Source organism: Phytophthora ramorum (assembly GCF_020800215.1).
Source record: "Phytophthora ramorum isolate Pr-102 chromosome Unknown Phyram_PR-102_s0015, whole genome shotgun sequence".
Classification (NCBI taxonomy): Eukaryota; Oomycota; class Peronosporomycetes; order Peronosporales; family Peronosporaceae; genus Phytophthora; species Phytophthora ramorum.
Window position 1 is genome coordinate 684,536 of NW_027150661.1, and position 19,093 is coordinate 703,628.

Here is a 19,093-nt window from a genome sequence, read left to right on the forward strand (position 1 = left end):
AAATACAAGCTTCGTCTCGGACCAAGCTGACTTCTGTAGGCATACTGGCAGCGACAATCTCGTAATGCATTCCAGCTTCTCCTTCCAGGTACGCTGTCGTAGTTGACCACGTCCCATTCCACTGCTTCAACAAACCGTTAGTGACTCAAATTCTCGCCAAAGGATCCGACAGTTGTTCAGTTTGGCAAAGGAGCCATGCAGCTGAGACCCAGACGTACGGCTCGGAAGAAGCCTCGGCGGAGCGCCGTTGTTTCCGACAACTGCTTTCGTCTCTTGAGCTTGAAGTACGAATTGCAGAATGGTGCTAGAGTGATGAAAGCTGTGATGAACCAGGTCGATGTGCTGCGTTTGTGCCGCTCGCTGGGTATGGCCGTGTCCGATGAAGATAACACGGTGTTGATGCACAAGTTCGAGTTTGGCGAGTTCGACCCTAGCAAGTACGACGCGGACTTTGCGCGGTTCATTCGAGAAAAGCTTGCTGTTGGGAGTGACAGTAGTGTCCACCATGAAGACGACCTAGAGAGCGAAGAAGTGCTGGACATTGGCAGCCTATTCGGCAAGCAGTCGGAGGTGAAGGCTGAGCTGGATCGATTGGGGTTCTGGGACTGCAATTGCGAGAGTGATCTTTCTGTTCGCGACCAAGGTGTCTTCTGCATTGAGCGCTGTGGTGGACGTGGAGCTCATCGGCAGTTCGTCGCGTTCGCGTGGCTGGGCGACAGTCTGTTTGAGCCGGAAACGATTCGAGGTATTCCAGCGTACGTTCTTCGGTTCTTGATGTCGTTCTGCTCCAACATCACGTGCTGCCTTTCGCGAGAAGATTTCCATCTTGTGGAGAGTGAGGTACACGCTTGGCCCAACAACAATACAAGAATGCACTGGAATTCTTGCTCGGTTGAATTTCGAGTACAACGACAAGAAAAGCAAAGCGACAGCGTTTGCTGCGCTGGGACTACGAAGGCGTCGCTTCCTCGATTGGGTTCAATCAGGAACGTCGTGTTTGTTGGTGGAGCATTTCCAGCGATCGCTGTCGAAAGCGCGACTCCGTCAACTACCGAGGTGGTAACCGATAGTACAATTGTGACGTTTTGTGACTTTGCCGATTGGATTGTGGGCAAACATTTGCAATTTGCTCTAGAGCTTCCCCATGATGAATTTCTTCCGACGGAGGCACGTGAAACCCTTCTGCACAAGTTCAATCGATTCCCGGAAGATGAACTGGTCAAGTTGCAGGACAAGTTTGACGAGCAGCTCGCAGCAGCAAAGCAGCGGATCGGCGAAGATGTATCCGACGTCGTGCAAGGCATTCACAACGCAATGGAGCGAGATGCCGATCTGCTTTTTGCCGTCCGGAACCCTGCTACTGCTTCTCAGATGGATGGGGCACGAGCGCGATATCAAGACCAACTGAAGTTTTTGAACGAATTTCACGTACTCAGCGATCTGGAAGATGAAATGCTCACTACGCTGTTCATGCCCGAGCGGATGCAAGAGAAAATGAGGTCTCTGCATGATGCCTACGTGTACAACAGCCCAGAGTTTGACGCCATCTTGGACTGGATTATGAACGGCGGTGAAGTCGATGATAGCGACAACAACAGTCAAAGTGGGTTGTGGGGATGGGTAGAGCGCGGTGCGCGAGGTGTCTACCGACGAATATGGGGCAGCGATAACCACTACAGTGTTAACTTTGTAGACGCGATGCATCCGCGTCAGGCACGATTTCAGCGGCGCTGGGTGGATACAATTGGGGAAGTCATGTCCAAGCTCTCAGCTGCCATGCGGGGTCAAAGAATTTGGCAGTCCACAACGGATCGAGGAGCTCAGCTCCAGAAGAACAAAGAGGCTGCAATGAACGAAGCATACGACGCCCTCCGCGAGTTCCTGAAGAGACCAAGTGATCGACAGCTTTGTGCCAAGGTCAGCAGGATAAGCTTCAATCCGGACTGCAGTGCTGTCAACATAAAGTGGAGCGAAGAAGCGGAAAAGGAGCCAACCAGAGCTGTGAGAATGTACCAGCTGAGCAGCAGCCCTGTGCAAGTGTTCTCGCTAGGAAGCGTCGAATTTGAACCAGGAGTTGCGCTCCGTAAACTAGCTGCTGTGGGGACGAACCAAGTTGTGGCAGTTTTTGTCAAGGGTCGAAAGACGCTTGTGCGGCGTCTTCAGTTCCCTGTGCAGCTGGACCCAGTCGACGAGCTGGAAGCAGACGATCTCGATGTGAGGACCTTTCCAAAAGCCTGTTTGCTGTGCTCGGTTCGAGCCAACGATCGGCGGGTAGCTTTTGCGTTTGGAGGAGGCGACGGACGTCTTGGTACAGTTGCGCTCTACCGCTTCAACGAGTCCTTTTCCCGCCTTGATGCAATGCGCGAGATCGACATGGACGCTACGTTCCGTTTGACGGCCCCTTTCTCGGATATTTTGCTGACTGAGCGTTCACTGTGCGCCTTGGACGCCAATGGCGACCTCCAGTCGTTTGACTTGCGCACTCGTCAAACCTCCAAGAAGGTTTCGCTTGGTAGATGCGATAGCAACGCCAGCGGTTTACTTTGCTTTTCAGATGAACTTGTGCTTGGCCGCGCTGGCGTTGAAAACGGACGACTGCGTGTAGACTCGATATCCAGTGAAGATCACCGGGCGCTACCGTCTGCAGTTATGGGAGATGTGGAATGCAACGGGCTTGCAGCGGTCGGCTGCGTGAGCGACGTGCTCTATGTGATTAACGCCACTGGTAGTGCTGGCGTGGTGTACGCGTCCGAGCTGAAAGTGACAGTTCGTAGTGATGCTTATCGCATTCAACGGTATGGTAATGGGGCGAGAAGCACCCGGCTGGACGGTCTCCGAGTTGGTCAACACGCAGGCGGTGACACCACGGAGCATTGGCTTCGAGTGTTCTTTCACGTTTTCGAGAAATTCCCCGTGAGAAGTCTTCTTGACAGTGCATTGAGCCCGCAGTTCTCTTGCCCACTTGCAGTCAGCGTCGCTGTTACCGACAACCAAGATGAATCTTCTTTGAATGGCGTAGCTGAAGTGACCAAAGAGTACTTTCGTAACGTGATGATTGATCTTCGACGGCTCAATAAGCCGCTCTCAGGACTTGATCTGAGCAAGAACCTAACGTGTACCAGCTCTCTGCAGACCAGGTCGGTGCGGCGAGTCCTCACGGCGATTGTTTCGTTTGTACCCGTGCAGATTTGCCGCGCGGAGGACAACATGCTTAGGCTGCTGAGAGACGGCCAAGATGCAGCTGGCTTTACGAACGCGGATAACTCCAGCGACTCTAGTGATTCGGCAGGAACTGAGGCGTCTGAAATCGCCCAGTCGATTCGGTTTGGGTTACTGTCTCCTCTGCTAGAGTCTTGGAGCGGACGCTGTGCTGTAGTCACATCGATGGGGAAACAATCTACAGGAAAGAGCTACTTCCTCAATCATTTAACGGGAACTACCTTTGCGATTTCGGGTTCGCGCTGTACGGATGGCGCCTGGATGTCGCTCCGGTTGTTATCTGCTGATATTCTCCTCGTGGTGCTGGACTTTGAAGGTTTAGGCTCGTTTGAACGGTCGGAACAGGAGGACATTTTCTTGTCCGTTCTGAACGCGTCAGTGTCGTTGTTCACGGTCTTTCGCATGGAAAGCAGATTCGACAAGGATATCGACGGCCTCTTCTCGCGTTTCCAGAAAGGGGTCCCGCTCATTAAGAACGACTCGCGGCTCTTTCGTGGCTTCTTGTACTTGAGCGTGAAAGACGTGAATATGAACGATCAACAAGGCGTGATTGATGAGCTAGCGGCCAAGCTCAACACGGTTTTTGAAGCCAGCAGAGAGCAGAACTTCTTAACGGAGATGTACGCTGGGCAGGTGGTGATCAACTGCACGCCGCCGTTTGGAACGATGGAGTTTTACCAGTCTATGGAGAATGATGCGGCGAAGCACTTGCGTGCCCTTGTAGCTCAAGTTGGGGACGCGGCAGCAGGGTTTCGTTCGGGCAAGGACTTCCTAGACTGTCTTCGACTTGTGCTCGCGAAAATCTCGATTCTAGACTGGACAAGTATGGACAAGAGCACGCAGAACCTCCGTGTGACGAATGCAAAGCAGAAACTCCCGGGCATTCTTCGCACAGGATGCCACGTACCGCAGTCTCTGGTGGCAGACGTGGCAATCTCCCCACATCTGAAAGAAGCCGTCCTGAAAGTAGGCACGAGAGACAAAGCCGTGCTATCTCTGACTGAGGTGTACCAAGCATACCCTGGCTTCGTGACCAAGTGGATGGCTCTGAATGCTGTTATATCGCTGGACGGCATTGCCGACGACTCAATCGACTTTGGGTTTGACGTGAGTCTGCTAGACGCCACGAAGCTGGAGATGATCCGAAATACGTTGCTAGCGCTGTTCAGGATGTGCCTAGCACTGCAAAGCAAGGACTTTGACAAGTCGAGGCTCACGGTGGAGGATCAAAAGTCCTTCGACGCCTTCGTGGCTTTCGTCTTGCGTCGCCGCAAACTGAAGGTGTCACGCTGGCTCCGGGGTGAACTTGACGGTCGTTTGTCTGAAGTCCGATGCCAGTTGGAGCAGCTGCATGTGGATCCCTTGCTCGTCTACTTTTCACGGTGCCAACAACGGTGCGCTCAATGCCAACTCGGGTGCATGCAATCGTTGACCCACCCGACGGAGGCCGAGCATCACTGCAGTACGGACCATAGGTGCCGTGGTCAGTGTGAGTACGTGGAATGCCGACGAAATTCTGAGGCCGCAGAGGCGTCTCCGTGCTCTCGCGGTGCTGGCCACGAAGGGAAATGCGAATGTGAAAAGGGAGAGCACACTTGCGGGCACGAGTGTGTGCTCGCTCGAGCTTCGAACTGTGACAAAACTTGCTCAAAAGTGGCTGAACACTCTGGCGACCACCGGTGCTCTGTGCAAGTGCACACTTGTGGGTCGCGTTGCTCTGCAGCAACTTGTGCTGCTGCCTGCGTACTGGATATCCAACGAGAGCACTCGGTGCACAAGTGCACCGAGATGCAGTGTCTCCACGAATGTTTCATGACCGGATGCAAGAACATTTGCGGGGAAAAAGATCATTTTCACGGGCAAGTGGACGAGTCTCGCGCCTTTGCGGAGGAAAATGGAATCGCGCTTGTCGTTGATTTAAGTGAAGACTCGGTGGCTGCTGCTGCAGTCACGCACATGTGTCTTGGTAGTCACCCCTGCACTGAAGTCTGCGCTGTGGATGGCATTTGTGAGCAAAAGGTTTGTCTGAAGAAGTCGTCTCGAACCTACACGGGTGCTCGTGGGTCTTTCGAGTACATTTACCAGGAAATGAACGGCTCCAAGAAACAATGTGCACGCGTACTAGGCAGCGGTGAACAGAGCCACAGCGACCCTGAGCACTCGTGCCTGGCTCAATCGAGCAGCGACGAGGCCAATACGGTTCACTACTGCGACGTCCGGTGCCCGTCGTGCAGCTATTACTGCAATAAGCACCATGGCCACATGGGGTTGCACGCTACCTCCCACGGCAACATGCAGAAGACCCACTTCTTAGCCAAGGACAAGGATATCGACATCGACGACAGGAAGTATCAAGTGGGCGAGCGAGGAATCGCCGAGATGTGCAACCTCTTTTGCACGAAAATGGGTCGCGGCCATCTCCATTACCTGCCGTGCGAAGGAAATGGTCGAGAGAAGTGCGTGTATACTGCAGACGCTAGCAAAGATCACCGCCGTCACTGCGAAGAAGAGCTGTACCCACCGCCAGCCAGAGCGATGGACGAACTCCTGCACGCTCAGTTCTGGACGACCATCGGCTGGGAAGATCCGAGCAGCGAGGAGGAGCGAGTGCTGTTTGCTAAGTGCCAGTTTCAGTGCAATGCATCGGAGCACGACGAAGAGGGCAAAGCACTTTCGTATTGCGCTCTCAATGCGTGGCACCAGTACGAAATCAAACCCGAAATCGATGACGGGTTCGCCTACGTCGACGGGCACAAGTTCGCGTGCGTGCACGCTGTGGACTCTGGTAGATTCCACAACATTTTTGTGCTGGACAGCTCCGGGTCAATGAATGGACAGCCATGGACGGACCTTCTGTACGCGTGCAAAGAGTTTGGGAGCAATCGATGGAGCGACGGAGGTGACAGTGACGTCGTCTCGTACGTCACGTTCGCCAGTCACAGCAACATCCACTGCGAAGCCGTCCCTCTTGGTGACACTTTGGAAATGAAACTTCCCTTTTCTGGTACTGGAACTTCGTTCGAGGAAGGTCTGCGAGCTGCAAACGAGGTTTTGTCACGCAATGACTTTGAGAAGTTCAAGCCCGTGCTCATTTTCTTCTCGGACGGCCACCCACGGGACATCAATTTGGGCATTGCACTCGCCCAACACATCCGCTCCACGTATGCAAAGTACGACCTGAAGGCGTTTGTAGTTGGCTTTGGGAACGTGAATTTGCCTGTGCTCGAGCGAATGGCGGCGGAAATGGGAGGCGAATATCGTCACGTGTTGAATGGCAGCGAATTGCGAATGGAGTTCCAGCGGATAGCAGCCGTTATGCGCGAGAATGACGCGAGTCTGTTGGTGGACGCGTGAATGGACGGGTAGCCGCTTGTTTTGATTGGTACTGAGCACGAAGTTGCTGCAGCGTGGCAGTCGGTCGAAGAAGAATAACAATCGCAGCAAATGAAATGATGTTTCAGGAAAGAGTGCCGCTTTTGCTTCGATTGCCCTGCAATTTGAGTGTGCATTGGCTTCAAAAATTCGTTTGAGGCAGCTCATCCACGTCCTTATCCATTGTTTTCAAGGCACGCGCGATCCAAGGAATCTGTTCAATCGTACTTGTCCTCCAGCGTATCAAACAAAGATCACAGTCAAACACATCGACGTGTAACGACGGCCAATGAATGCCGCAGTGTTTCACGGAGGAAACAGATTTTACTTTCACAAGTCTTCTTTCAATGACGATGGATGAAGACACGATACGGAGGTTTGAAGGAATACCTTCTTTTCATTTGCTGCAACCACTTATTCCTCTTTCTCCAACCAACTTTCTTCACTAAAGCGGCCAGCTCGAAACGCTACTCAAAAACAAGACCAAAAACTCTGCTATCACCAGCATGCAGCACTGAGCTCAACTGAGCTACGCACGCGAAGACTCGTCGTTGGACCCAAGTAGTGCGAGACTCGCCTCACTGCTGCACAAAACGGCAGCGATCCGCTGAAACTCGGTCCTCAGCGCATCAGCGTCCAACACTTTCCGATACTCGCCGCCCATTTCCACAGCCAAGCGCTCGAGAACCGACAAATTCACGTGCCCAAAGCCTACGACGAAAGCCTTCAGGTCGTACTTTGCGTACGCGGAGCGGATGTGCTTGGCGAGAGCGAAGCCCAGTTCGATATCCCATGGTCGACCATCCGAGAAGAAAATCAACACGGCCTTGTACTCTTGGAAGTCGTTGCGCGACAACACCTCGTTAGCTGCTCGCAAGCCTTCCTCGAAGCACGTGCCTCCTCCAGAATACGGGATTCTCATTTGCGAAGACCCAGCCAGAGCTTCTGCTTCGTAGTGAATGCGGCTACAGTTGTCGAACGTGACGTACGAGACCAGATCGTTGGTCCCTCCCGATTTCAAGCGGTTCATGCCAAACTCGTTGCACGCGTGCAACAGGTTCGTCCACGGCTGTCCACTCATAGACCCCGAGCTGTCCAGCACAAAAATGTTGTGGAATTTACCAGAGTCCACAGCGTGCACGCACTCAAATTTGTGTCCATCGACGTAAGCGAAGCCATCGTCACCTTCAGGTTTCGTCTCGGGGGTGTGCCAAGCGTCAAGCAGACAGTACGAAGGCGCTTCGTCTTCTTCTTCGTGTTCTGGTGCATTGCACTGAAATTGGCACTTGGCGAACAGCGCGCGCTCCTCTTCGCTGCACGGATCTTCCCAGCCTATCGACGACCAAAACTTCGCGTGGAGCAGCTCATCCATGTCCTTATCGGGCGGCGGGAACAACTCGTCCACACAATGACGACGCTGGTCCTTGCTAGCATCCGCAGTGTAGACACATCGCTCCTCCTCTTTGCTCTCGCAGGACAGGTAGTGGGCATGTCCACGCCCCATCTTGGTACAAAAGAGGTTGCACATTTCAGCTGTGCCGCGCTCGCCCACTTGGTATTTGCGATCCTCAATGTCGATGTCCTTGTCCTTGGCCATGAAGTAGGTCTTCTGCATGTTACCGTGGGAGGTAGCGTGCAGCCCCATGTGGCCGAAGTGCTTGGTGCAGTAGTAGCTGCAGGACGGGCACCGTGCATCACAGTAGTGAACCGTGTCCTGACCACTACTAGACGGCAAAATACACGAATGGCCAACATCATGGTGACCTCGCTCACCAACCGGCAGCACGTGTGCGCAGTGTTTCTTCGAGCCATTCATTTCCTGGTAAATGTACTCAAAAGACCCGCGAGCTCCCGTGTAGGTTTGAGACGACTTCTTCAGGTGAACCTTTTGCTCGCAAATGCCATCGACGGTGCACACTTCGGTACACCCATGGCTGCCAGTGCACATGTGCGTGACTAAATCATTAGTAGAGGCGTCTTCAGCTTCGTGAACCAGTCCGCTTTCGTCGGCAAACGTACGGGACTCCATCCCTTGTCCATGAAAGTGATCCCTTGCGCCGCAAGTGCTTGTACAATCCTTCATCACACACGGGTGCAGACACTGTACCTCGGCACACTTGTGTACTGAGTGCTCTCGCTGGACGTCTAGCAAGCACGACGCACGACAAGTTTCTGCGGAGCACTGGACACCACACACGTGAACTTGGACGGAGCAACAGTGCTCACCCGAGTGCTCGGCTCGTTTCGCGCACGTCTTGTCACAATTTGATGCACGTGAAAGCACACACCTTTGGCCACAAGTATGATCTCCCTTCGCGCACTCGCACTTCCCCTCATGACCGGCACTTCGAGAGCAGGGGGAGGTTTGCGTCGCCTCAGCTCCACTACTGCACTCTGCATACTCGCATTGGCCATGGCATTTGTGGTCCGTGCTACAGCTGTGCTCAATCTCGGGCGAGTGCATAGCAGAGTGCATGCACCCAAGCTGGCAGTGTGTGCATCTGTGCTGGCATCGCGACATGTAGACAACAAGCGGGTCTGCGCAGCGCTGCTCCAATTGTGCTCGTATCTCCGACAAATGATCGCCGAGCGCGCTTCGAAGCCAGCGTGTCGCCCTCATCTTCCGTCGACGCAATACAAACGCCGAGAAGGAGTCGAAGTCGCTCTGATCCTCCGTCGTGAGTCTGCTACTTCCGTACTCCTTGCCTCTCAACGATAACGAGCGCTGGAAAAGCATACCGATCGCCTTTTGAACCATATCCAGCTTCTTAGCAGTGAGAGTAGTGACATCAAAGCCCACATCGAACTCTTCATCCTCCATACTATCGAGGGGTACAGCATCGTTCAGCCTCCTCCAGTTTGCCGCAAAACCAGGGTTCGCTTCGCACAAGTCGTTCAACGAGATCACAAGTTTCTCGCGAGTGCCCACTTTCAGAACGTCTTCCTGTAGGTGCTTAGGGATGATCGGGTCTGCCACCAAAGGCAACGAGACGTGACAACCTGTGCGAAGGATACCCGGGAGCTTCTGCTTCACGTCCGCGATCACCAAGTTCTGCGTGCTCTTGTCCATACTCGTCCAGTCCAAAATTGATATCTTTGCCAACACAACTCGTAGGCAATCCAAGAAGACCTTCCCCGTCGCAAAACCTGGTGCTGGCTCCACTGAAGACGATACAATCTCACTCAGCGTCCTCGCTGCGTCATTCTTCATGCACTGGTAGTAGTCCACAGTACCGAACGGCGGGGAGCAGTTGATTTCTAACTGCCCGGCGTACATTTCGGTCAAGAAATTTTGCTCTTTGTTGGCCTCAAAAATGGCATTGAGTTTCGACACGAGCTCGTCCACGACGCCTTGGCGATCGTTCATATTCACGTCCTTGACGTTCATGTACAGAAGTCCGCGAAAGAGCCTCGGGTCGTTCTTGATGAGTTGAACCCCTTTCTGGAAACGCGAGAAGAGGCCGTCGATATCCTTGTCGAATCTGCTTTCCATGCGAAAGACCGTGAACAACGACACCGAAGCATTCAGCACCGACAAGAAAATGTCTTCTTGTTCAGACCGCTCAAACGAGCCCAGACCCTCGAAGTCCAGCACAACGAGGAGCACATCGGCGGATACAAACCGGAGCGACATCCAGGCACCATCCGTACAGCGTGAGCCAGAGATTGCAAACGAAGTACCTGTGAGATGGTTGAGGAAGTAGCTCTTTCCTGTAGATTGCTTCCCCATGGAAGTAACTACCACACATCGTCCATTCCACGCCTCAAGCAGCGGAGACAGCAAACCAAAGCGGATAGTTTGAGCGATCTCAGATGCATCTGTACCGTTGGTTTCAGGCTCACCACTGGCGCTGTCCGACGTTGCGGTGCTCGAGTGATCTTCACCGTCTTGCAGCAGCTTGAGCATGTTGTCTTCGGCTCGGCATATTTGAACTGGCACGAACGACACAAGCGCCACAAGAACATCTCGAAGCGGTTTAACTGGCAGAGCTCCGCTCTCGTCACTCTGCTCAGACCATCGGCACTTCACCTTCTTTGCAAGGTTCAATTCAGATAGAGGCTTGTTCAGCCGCCGCAGATCCACCATCAGGTTGTTGAAATACTCCGTGCACACTGTAGCTACATCGTCCATAGCGTCACGGTCGTCCTCGCTACAGCTTGCCATGACAGCAACCCCCAACTCGAGAGAGAACGAGGCATTCGGGTTCAACGATACGTCAATGAGACTTCGCACGGGGAATTTCTCGAAAACGTGAAAGAAGACCCGCAGCCAGTGCTTGTCATCATCTTTTGCCTTTGGATCAGCTTGTAGACACCCCTGGCGACTGCTCTTCACACCACTGCCCGATTGCTGGATGCGGTACGCATCACTGCGTACGGTAACACTCAGCTCCGACGAGTAAATTGTTCCTTTGGCAGCGTCGACCACATACAGCACGTCTCCCATACTGCCGACGGTCATTTTCTCCGATAACAATCCAGTTTCAAGAGCTGCAGTTGGCAGCGCTCGATGGTCCTCATTGGAAATTGCATCCACACTCAGCCGGTTGTTTTCATCCAGTCTGGCGCGGCCTACAACCAGCTCATCTGCGAAGCTCATCAGACCTCCAACCCATCGGCTGTTGCTGCAATCTCCACACGACACTTTCTTCGAGGTACGGCGAGTTCGCACGTCGTAGGACTGCAAGTCTCCGTTTCCGTCGACTGCACAAAGCGAGCGCTCTGTCAGTAGAATATCCGCCAACGGACTCGCCAAGCCAAACGTGATGTCCATTTCAATCTGGTGCGTTGCCTCAACGCGCGTGAAAGCCTCGTTGAATCTGCAAAACGCAACTGTACCCAGACGCCCTTCACCAACTCCAAACAGGAAAGCAACTCGGCGGTCACTTGCTCGAATCGAGCACAGTGAACAATCCCGTCGATATTTTCGAACCTCAGTTTGTTCAGCACTTAGCGTCGTATGTTGCGATTGCAACTCGAGTCGCACTCGGCGCACTATCGTTTCGTTCTCTTTCACCAGAATCGCAATAGCAAGGCTCATTTTCACGGTTACCAGCGTGCGCAACTGAAATCCCGGCTGCAACTCCACAATCCCCATCGGCGATACCTGAACTGGGCAGCTGCTGCTTAGGTGATACATGTGGACCACCTTGCTGGGCTCTTTTTCGACCTCTTTACTCCATTCAACATTGACTGTGGTGCCGTCGGAATTGAGAATCAATCTGTCGATCTTGGTTCGAAGCTGTCCTTCATCAGATTTATTCAGGAGCTCACGTAAACGTTTGAAAGCTGCGCCCTTGGCTGCTTCAACGTCCAACTCAAACTGCGTCTCGCGATCCTTCTTGGATTGCTGGAGTCGCTGCTCCGTTGTCCTAGCTTGAATCAGGAATACAACTTGATTGACCGCACTCATCCAATCACTCTGCAATCTGGGCAGGTAGTGGGTTTCCATCACAGAGCGAAAGCCATCACTGAACTCTGGTTTGCTGCGCCGAAACCACGCAAAAGCATTTCGCGCATCATCGTTCATTACCCCCAGCAGCCACATGATGTAGCCGTCATCAGGGTCAATCGGGTCATCGCGGACAATCCCGCCCAGTACTTCGTCGAAAGCCACGCGATGGCGCTGAAACGTGGTATCCAATACTTTCATTTGCGACTGGATCCGATCGGGTAGATGAAGCATCTTGTACTCCTGGCTGTCTTCATAAACAGGAATTCCACTCTGCTGTAAGTACTGCAAGAACGCCTGATAATGTTTGAAGGCCGCATCCATTTGTGGCGAGTTTCCAGAACATTTAACAGCAAACAACATGCTCACGTCTCGAACAGCGTCGTCATAGAAACGCTTTGCATACTCGTAAGCCTCATGCTCAATTCGTCGTTTTGCTTTCTCGAACTGATCATCGCAACTGCTTCGTAACTCGAACAATTCTTCGGCAGGGAACTGACCAAACTTCATGAGCAAATCATCACGTACATCCACTGAGCGGATTCGTCGATCTGGGAGCTGGACAGAAGATTCTTCATTCTTCTTCAACATCCAATCTGCAAAGTCAGAATATGGCACAATGTCATTGTGAGGGACCCATTCGGTGATTGATGGAGCTGAACTTTCAACTGCTATCGCCGGGTATGCGCCGCTGACAAACACAACGGACTTCACGCGATTGTCCTCAGGAATTGGCGCTCTCGTGACCTTCCCGCATGAGATACTATCCCTTTGTTCGACTTGTTTTTGGACGCGAAAAGCAACCGAGCACGAATTCCACCGCGCGTTTGATCTGTCGGACTCTGCATCAACCTCGTCTTTGATATGGCGGAAATCCTCTTGCGACAGACAGCACGTGACACTGGAGCTTAGCGAGAAGAGAAACCTAAGAACGTACGCTGGAGTGTCCCGAATTGCTTTCGTCTCGAACAAAGTGTCGTCCAGCCAGGCAAACACCACAAACTGACGATGGTGTTGTTCTCCGTTCTCAATGCAATAGACGCCCTGGGCTTCAGGAGATAGACCCTCATCACATTCTCTGCTCCAAACTCCCATCTGAGAGAGCTCAGCCTTCACCTCCAATTGCTTCCCGAACAAACAACCAATCGCAAGTTGTTCGCCATCTACGCTGCCATTCCCAGCGACTGCCGGTAGCTTTTCACGAACGAAACGTGCAAAGTCCGTATCGTAGTCACTTGGATTGAACAGCCCAAAGTCAAAGCTGTCTTTGGCCACTGGGGTACCTTCGTAAGAGAGACGCATGCCCAGCGATCGACACAAGCGCAGGACGTCGACTTCGTCCACAACAACCTTCAGCACTTTCGCGTCGCTTTGAATTTCGTGCTTCAACCGCAGTAGACGGAAGCACTTGTCGGACACGATACCATCTTGCAGCACCTTCTTGCGAACCATTCTCCTCAGCAATCTGCACTGCAAAATGAAGACTGAAGACGAACTTGTCAGCCGTGGTCAGATTGACTGATGGGTCAAGACGCGTGCGCCCGTTTGAAGTTGACTGCGTATCCCTGCAGGCAAAGTTCGCGACAACTCCCAGCGTCAATCAAATACGCTGATAGGTTTCTGTCGATGCAACCGTAGGCATCGTAAGAAATTGATGGGAACAGGAACTGCGGCGTTGCCTCTCTATTCAAACGCGGCCGAGAGCGACAGTTAGAAGGAGGAGAAGCTGGAATGCTTCACAGACGTGCCCTGGAGAATCTGCTCAATCGGCACGCGCTTCTGCTCCATACTATCGCGGTCACGCACCGTCACGCACTTGTCCTCCAGCGTATCGAAATCCACAGTCAAGCACATCGGCGTTCCGATCTCGTCCTGGCGACGGTAGCGCCGACCGATGCTGCCAGCCACGTCGTAGTCGACACTGGCACTTCCGCACAAGTCCTCGAAGAGCTTCTGGGCGATTTCCAGCAGCGGTTCCTTCTTGGAGAGCGGCAGCACTGCGAACCGGTACGGAGCGATATCCGGATGCAGGTGCAGCACAGTACGCTTGCGGCCGTTCACCTCTTCTTCGTCGTACGCGTCCAGCAGCATGGAGAGCATGACGCGTCCCGCGCCAAGTGCCGGTTCGATGACGTGAGGCAAGAACTCCTCCTTGGCAACGAGGTCCTGGTACTTGAGGCTCTTTCCACTCGCGTCCATGTGCTTCTTCAAGTCGTAGCTGGTGTGGTTTGCAATGCCCCACAACTCGCTCCAACCGAAGGGATACTTGAACTGAATGTCCGTCGTGGCACGCGCGTAGTGCGCCAACTCCTCCGGTGCGTGTTCGTGCTTGCGCAAGTTCTCTGGCTTAATGCCGTACTTGGTGAGGAACTCGTAGCACTGGTCCACCCAGTACACGTACCAGTCATCGGACTCGTTCGGGTGCGTGAAGAACTGCAGCTCCAGCTGCTCGAACTCGCGTGTGCGGAACAAGAAGTGCCCAGGCGAGATCTCGTTGCGGAAGCTCTTGCCCACCTGCCCGATGCCAAACGGCAGCTTCTTGCGCATGGTGCTCTGCACGTTGGCAAAGTTGATGTAGGCGCCCTGCGCGGTCTCCGGTCGCAGGTAGATCCAGTCGCACGTCTCGTCCGTAGCGCCCATGTTGGTCCGGAAGAGCAAGTTAAACTTCTTGGCCGGCTGAAAGCTGTGCTTCTTGTTGCAGTTGGGGCACGCGACGTCGTGCTGCAGGAGCAGGTCGTCCATCTCGGCCAGCGACAGCGTCGCCACCGCGTCGATCTCGTCCTGAGTCTCGAGCTTGGACTCGAGCAGTTGGTCCACGCGGACGCGGGAGTTGCAGCTGCTGCAGACCGTCATGGGGTCCGTGAAGTTGTCCACGTGGCCGGACGCCGTCCACACGGCCGAGTTAAGCAGCACGGAGCTGTCCAGCCCCACGCAGTTGGGGCGTTTCTGCACGAACTCGAACCACCAGCGATCCATCACGTTCTTCTTCATTAGGACGCCTGCAATTGTCAACAATTAACGCTCAGAGAATTGCAGTCGTAGAGATACCACAGCGTATGTACCTAGTGGACCGTAGTCGAAGCTGTTGGCGAGGCCACCGTAGAGCTCCGAACCGGGGAAAACGAAACCACGATGACGGCACAGCGCCACCAGACGCTCCTGAAGGTTGTCTGTAGCTGCCTTCTTGGCGAAGCCGCGGCGCAGCGCAGGACGAGCAGAGCCTCGGAGCAGCATCTTAGCGATTGATACACTGTCTGCGACGTGTGGCCAAAACGAACGAACTTAAAGGAGATAGTATGGTACTGTACAGCATAGGAGGCTTTTATTCGAAGCTGGTCATTCTCAATACAGTATGAAGAAGATGCTGCTGAGACTGTTGCTGCTTCCTGGGGGACTGGAGACGGCTGAAGCGTGGGCTGCAGCGTTAGAAGGTGGAAATAAGGGGGGAGAGGACAGCAGTGTCTTGGATGGAGAGGAGGAGGAGGATTCAGCCTGTGCACCACTGATAGCTGCTATGGACGAGGTTGTACCGTATCTACCCGATTACAGCGCGGTATCCTCCAAATTGAAGGCGCTGATGGCGTACGTAGACGCGAGTCAAGTGGATCGACTTGTACAGGGATGGCTGCGACGCACCCCCGCGCTCGGTGGGCCCTTTCGGAGATGGATCCTCCGTGAGTGGCTAGAATGTAGCCATCTGACGTCAGCAGAGCCCGGAATGCTGCTGCAATGGAGACGCGCGCTGCTTGTGGCGGTGACGAACGAGACGGTCAAGTCGTTGAAGTGGACGTTGTTGAAGCGTCTCAGTGCTGTGGACGAGGTGATCAGCGAGCAGTTGGAAGACAGTGAGGACGCTGCAGGTGGACAGTTGCAGTCAATTGAAACGGTCGAGGAGCTGCTGGACTTCTGCTGGGTGCACGCAAATCAGCTTTCGACGTGCAGTCTTCTGTGTGCTGCTAAACTGCACGCGCTGGCGGTACGGACGCAGAGGAATGCAATCAGTCTCGCGGAGGACGATGATGTGCTGGTGAGATTGCGGTGGTCGACACTGCTAAAGCCTGTGCTGTTCAAGCCGCTACTGCAACATGCAGTTGCGCTGAAGGTTTTTCGTGGGAGTATCACGGCAAGTCAACTTTGGATGAGCGAGGACTTGGCAGCGCTGGTGAGGCTAGTGGATCTTGCTACTCGGGAAACGCTGTTGATGGGGATGCGTGCAGGCAGAGACGAGCTGGAAAACGCGTTTGCGGAAGGAGCTGAGCACGTCTACAGCTCTGCGTCACAAGCTGCGGCCCTCTCACCAGCTGAAGATGCAGTGAGAAAATACGTCCGAGCGCTTCCTGCCGAGAAGAGAAAGCTGTTGCTCGCTGAGCTGGAGCGAGATCTTGACGAGGCGCCACCTCACATGTTCCCTCACATCTTCATGTTTCTTGGACTGATCATTTCGTCCGCAGAAAATCAGGAGCTGGTTGGGAACGCAGTTGGCATCCTCTACGCGCTCTTCGACCGACGCAACCACGACGTGTCCAGCTGCTTGGACGTCCTGGCACTGCAGGTTGGGCTGTCCCTCTCCAGCCACCCTCTTCTGCAAACTAAGACGTCACTCTACATCCAAACCGTCGAGTCACTATCGGAGATGGCAACTTTACACGTCGAGCCTCAACTCAAATGGACAGCTCGGATGGCATTGCAGCAACTTCTATTCGAGTGCGACGTCCAGCTCCTGCATGCTGCCCACTCCACGCTGTCCAACTTCCTCCCTTTCGACCTGTCACACTTAGTCACCATCCGCCTCGGAAGCTAAAATCCACCCACAACTACCCAATTCCTGCAGCATTTCAGACTTTATTGTTGCGCTCTGCTCTCTTAATTGCCGTCCACAGGCTTGGACATTCCTCCCTTGGGTCCGCGGATTCTCTGGCGCATGTCCAATTGGCCGCGTTTGCACTCGAAGTAGGCCACGCGGTACTCCTATCAGCAAGAAGCACAAGTGTCAGTGCACAGTCTCCTTTTCTTCTCTCTCCTGCAATTGGCCACTACCTTGCACTCGTACGAGTACGCACGGTCGTGCAGGCACTGCTTGAGCGTCTTGGTGCCGTCCGCCATGCACTCCTTCTCCATCATGCAGTCGCGCAGAGCCTCTGCCATGTCACGACACGCCTTGCCCATGATGGTCGGTCTCAAAAGTGCTGCCTGATCATCGAAAACCTTGTGTAGTACATACACATCGCTACCGGTTATCTAGACCTATTGAGTGGCATACCGCGTATCTTCTAGAAAGTCGATCCGGCGCCATTTTGCGACTGTGTCAAGATGGTTCCACGTGTCTTGCTGCTGCTGAGTGTTCTGACTGCCAGTGTGCTGGCCGACTACGGCCCGAGGGATTCGGTGGTGGTCCTCACGGAAAAGAACTTCGAGAAGGAGGTGCTGCAGAGCCCCGACTATTGGCTCGTGGAGTTCTACGCGCCTTGGTGAGATATCCCACCTGCTACTGTATTGGTGCAGTTGAACCTAACTGTTAGTGATTCTGCTGTCGTTTGACTGTGGTAGGTGCGGCCACTGTAAGCAATTGGAGCCCGAGTACAAGGCGGCGGCCAAGAATCTCAAGAAACATGTACGCCGGGTTTTCGGGGCTTCGTGAAATGTGTTGGCGTGAAGAGTTGGTGCACTGACGAGTAACCTTTGAAATGGGGGCTTGTGGACGTGGTAACTGATTATTGTAGGCGCGTTTGGGCGCTGTGGACGCGACGGTGCACCAGCAATTGGCGCACAAGTACCAGGTGAAGGGATACCCGACGATCAAGGAGTTTGGTGCCAAGAAGAAACGTCCGTCGGACTACCGTGGCGGACGCACCACGAGGGAGATTGTGCAGTATGTGAAGAGCTCGCCCGAGGCGAAGAAGCTTGGTGTGAGCGGTGCCAACGTCGCGACGCTCGAGTTCGACAAGGTGCACACATTCTTGAACAAGGACCTACCGTCGGCCATTTTCTTCGGCACCCCGAAGAAGGGTAAGAAGAGCGCCAAAGTGCCATCATGGCTGGGCAATGTGGCTGAGTCGTTCATGGAGGGCAAGAAGAAGAAAAAGCACCCGACCGTGCAGCTGGCATTCGTTCCTGGGTCAGACGACAAGATCGTCGACCACTTCGGACTCACGGCGGAGCAGCTTCCTACTGTCATCTACGTCTACCCATCTAGCCAAAAGTATGTTGTGGCAGATGTGAGCAAACTGAACGAAGCTGCGGCCAAGAAGTTTATCGGTGATGCTTTGGCAAAGTCCGAGGAGGCAGAGAAGGATGAGACCCTACCTAGTGTGCCTCAGTTCCCATCGCCTGAGGTCGCTAAGAAGAAACCCGCGGTGGCACTAAAGGAGCTGGATGCGCAGACTGCTATCGACTGTGCAGCGAAGCGCGGTAGGATGTGCGTTGTTGTGGCCAAGGAAGACACCGAAGCAGTGCGCTCGCTGGCAAAGAAGTACCGTCGCGACCCTTTCATCTTTTTGTCAAGCAAGGCAGACTCAAAGGCTTTCCAGGCCCTGAACGAGTTTACTGGTGAGAAGGGTGACGTACCGGAGGTACTGGTCGTGAAGCCTGGCCGTAAGGTCAAATATTCGGGTACGTATGGATGGATTTCGATACCGTTTGGTTTGGTAACGTACTCATAACTTGTGTCCGTTTGCGATGTTGGTCATAGCTCTGTCTGGTACGAACGATGAAAGCGCCATCTCAGAGTTTCTGGACAAGCTCGTTGATGGATCGAGCCCATTCTCGGTGCCTAGCGGCGACCTGGAAGCCCTTGAAGTCGCACTGTCCGGATCGTCGGGCGATGCTGCCAAGCACGAGGAGCTGTAGAATGCTCCTTCACCAAGCTCTTGTGTAAGATTCTGGCAAGCAAGTTGCTAGAGCGAGATCAAACACGAATCCGTTGATATCGACTAGAAGATGCCTCTTGCGCCTCCTCTCCTCACTCCCTAGTTACAGTCAGATCCCGAAGGTGGGCAATGAAGAACCTGTAGTACGAAGTATCAAGCAGGTACTCCACTCATACAGACGATC

At 53.8% G+C, this 19,093-nt stretch overlaps 6 protein-coding genes across 6 annotated transcripts; 3 read left to right on the forward strand and 3 right to left on the reverse strand.

The window, feature by feature from the left end:
- Positions 1-195: 195 nt before the first annotated feature.
- On the forward strand, positions 196-6,573 carry KRP23_12556 (uncharacterized protein; the record flags this gene model as incomplete). The annotated part of the gene is made up of 1 exon (XM_067883188.1): positions 196-6,573. One exon carries the CDS (start codon positions 196-198, stop codon positions 6,571-6,573), a length of 6,378 nt encoding a protein of 2,125 aa, XP_067739464.1.
- A 432-nt stretch (positions 6,574-7,005) lies between these two features.
- Positions 7,006-13,495, reverse strand: KRP23_12557 (uncharacterized protein; the record flags this gene model as incomplete). Its single annotated transcript, XM_067883189.1, has 3 exons — positions 7,006-7,058; positions 7,129-8,312; positions 9,291-13,495. The coding sequence occupies 3 exons, from the start codon at positions 13,493-13,495 to the stop codon at positions 7,006-7,008; spliced, it is 5,442 nt and encodes a 1,813-aa protein (XP_067739465.1).
- A 258-nt stretch (positions 13,496-13,753) lies between these two features.
- Positions 13,754-15,277, reverse strand: KRP23_12558 (Glycine--tRNA ligase; the record flags this gene model as incomplete). The annotated part of the gene is made up of 2 exons (XM_067883190.1): positions 13,754-15,042; positions 15,106-15,277. The coding sequence occupies 2 exons, from the start codon at positions 15,275-15,277 to the stop codon at positions 13,754-13,756; spliced, it is 1,461 nt and encodes a 486-aa protein (XP_067739466.1).
- A 118-nt stretch (positions 15,278-15,395) lies between these two features.
- KRP23_12559 (uncharacterized protein) lies at positions 15,396-16,844 on the forward strand (the record flags this gene model as incomplete). The annotated part of the gene is made up of 1 exon (XM_067883191.1): positions 15,396-16,844. The coding sequence occupies one exon, from the start codon at positions 15,396-15,398 to the stop codon at positions 16,842-16,844; it is 1,449 nt and encodes a 482-aa protein (XP_067739467.1).
- Positions 16,845-16,906: 62 nt separating this feature from the next.
- KRP23_12560 (Cytochrome c oxidase assembly factor 5) lies at positions 16,907-17,209 on the reverse strand (the record flags this gene model as incomplete). Its single annotated transcript, XM_067883192.1, has 2 exons — positions 16,907-17,011; positions 17,081-17,209. 2 exons carry the CDS (start codon positions 17,207-17,209, stop codon positions 16,907-16,909), a joined length of 234 nt encoding a protein of 77 aa, XP_067739468.1.
- A 144-nt stretch (positions 17,210-17,353) lies between these two features.
- On the forward strand, positions 17,354-18,889 carry KRP23_12561 (Protein disulfide-isomerase A6-like protein; the record flags this gene model as incomplete). Its single annotated transcript, XM_067883194.1, has 4 exons — positions 17,354-17,511; positions 17,591-17,654; positions 17,764-18,652; positions 18,732-18,889. 4 exons carry the CDS (start codon positions 17,354-17,356, stop codon positions 18,887-18,889), a joined length of 1,269 nt encoding a protein of 422 aa, XP_067739469.1.
- Between the last annotated feature and the right edge of the window lie 204 nt (positions 18,890-19,093).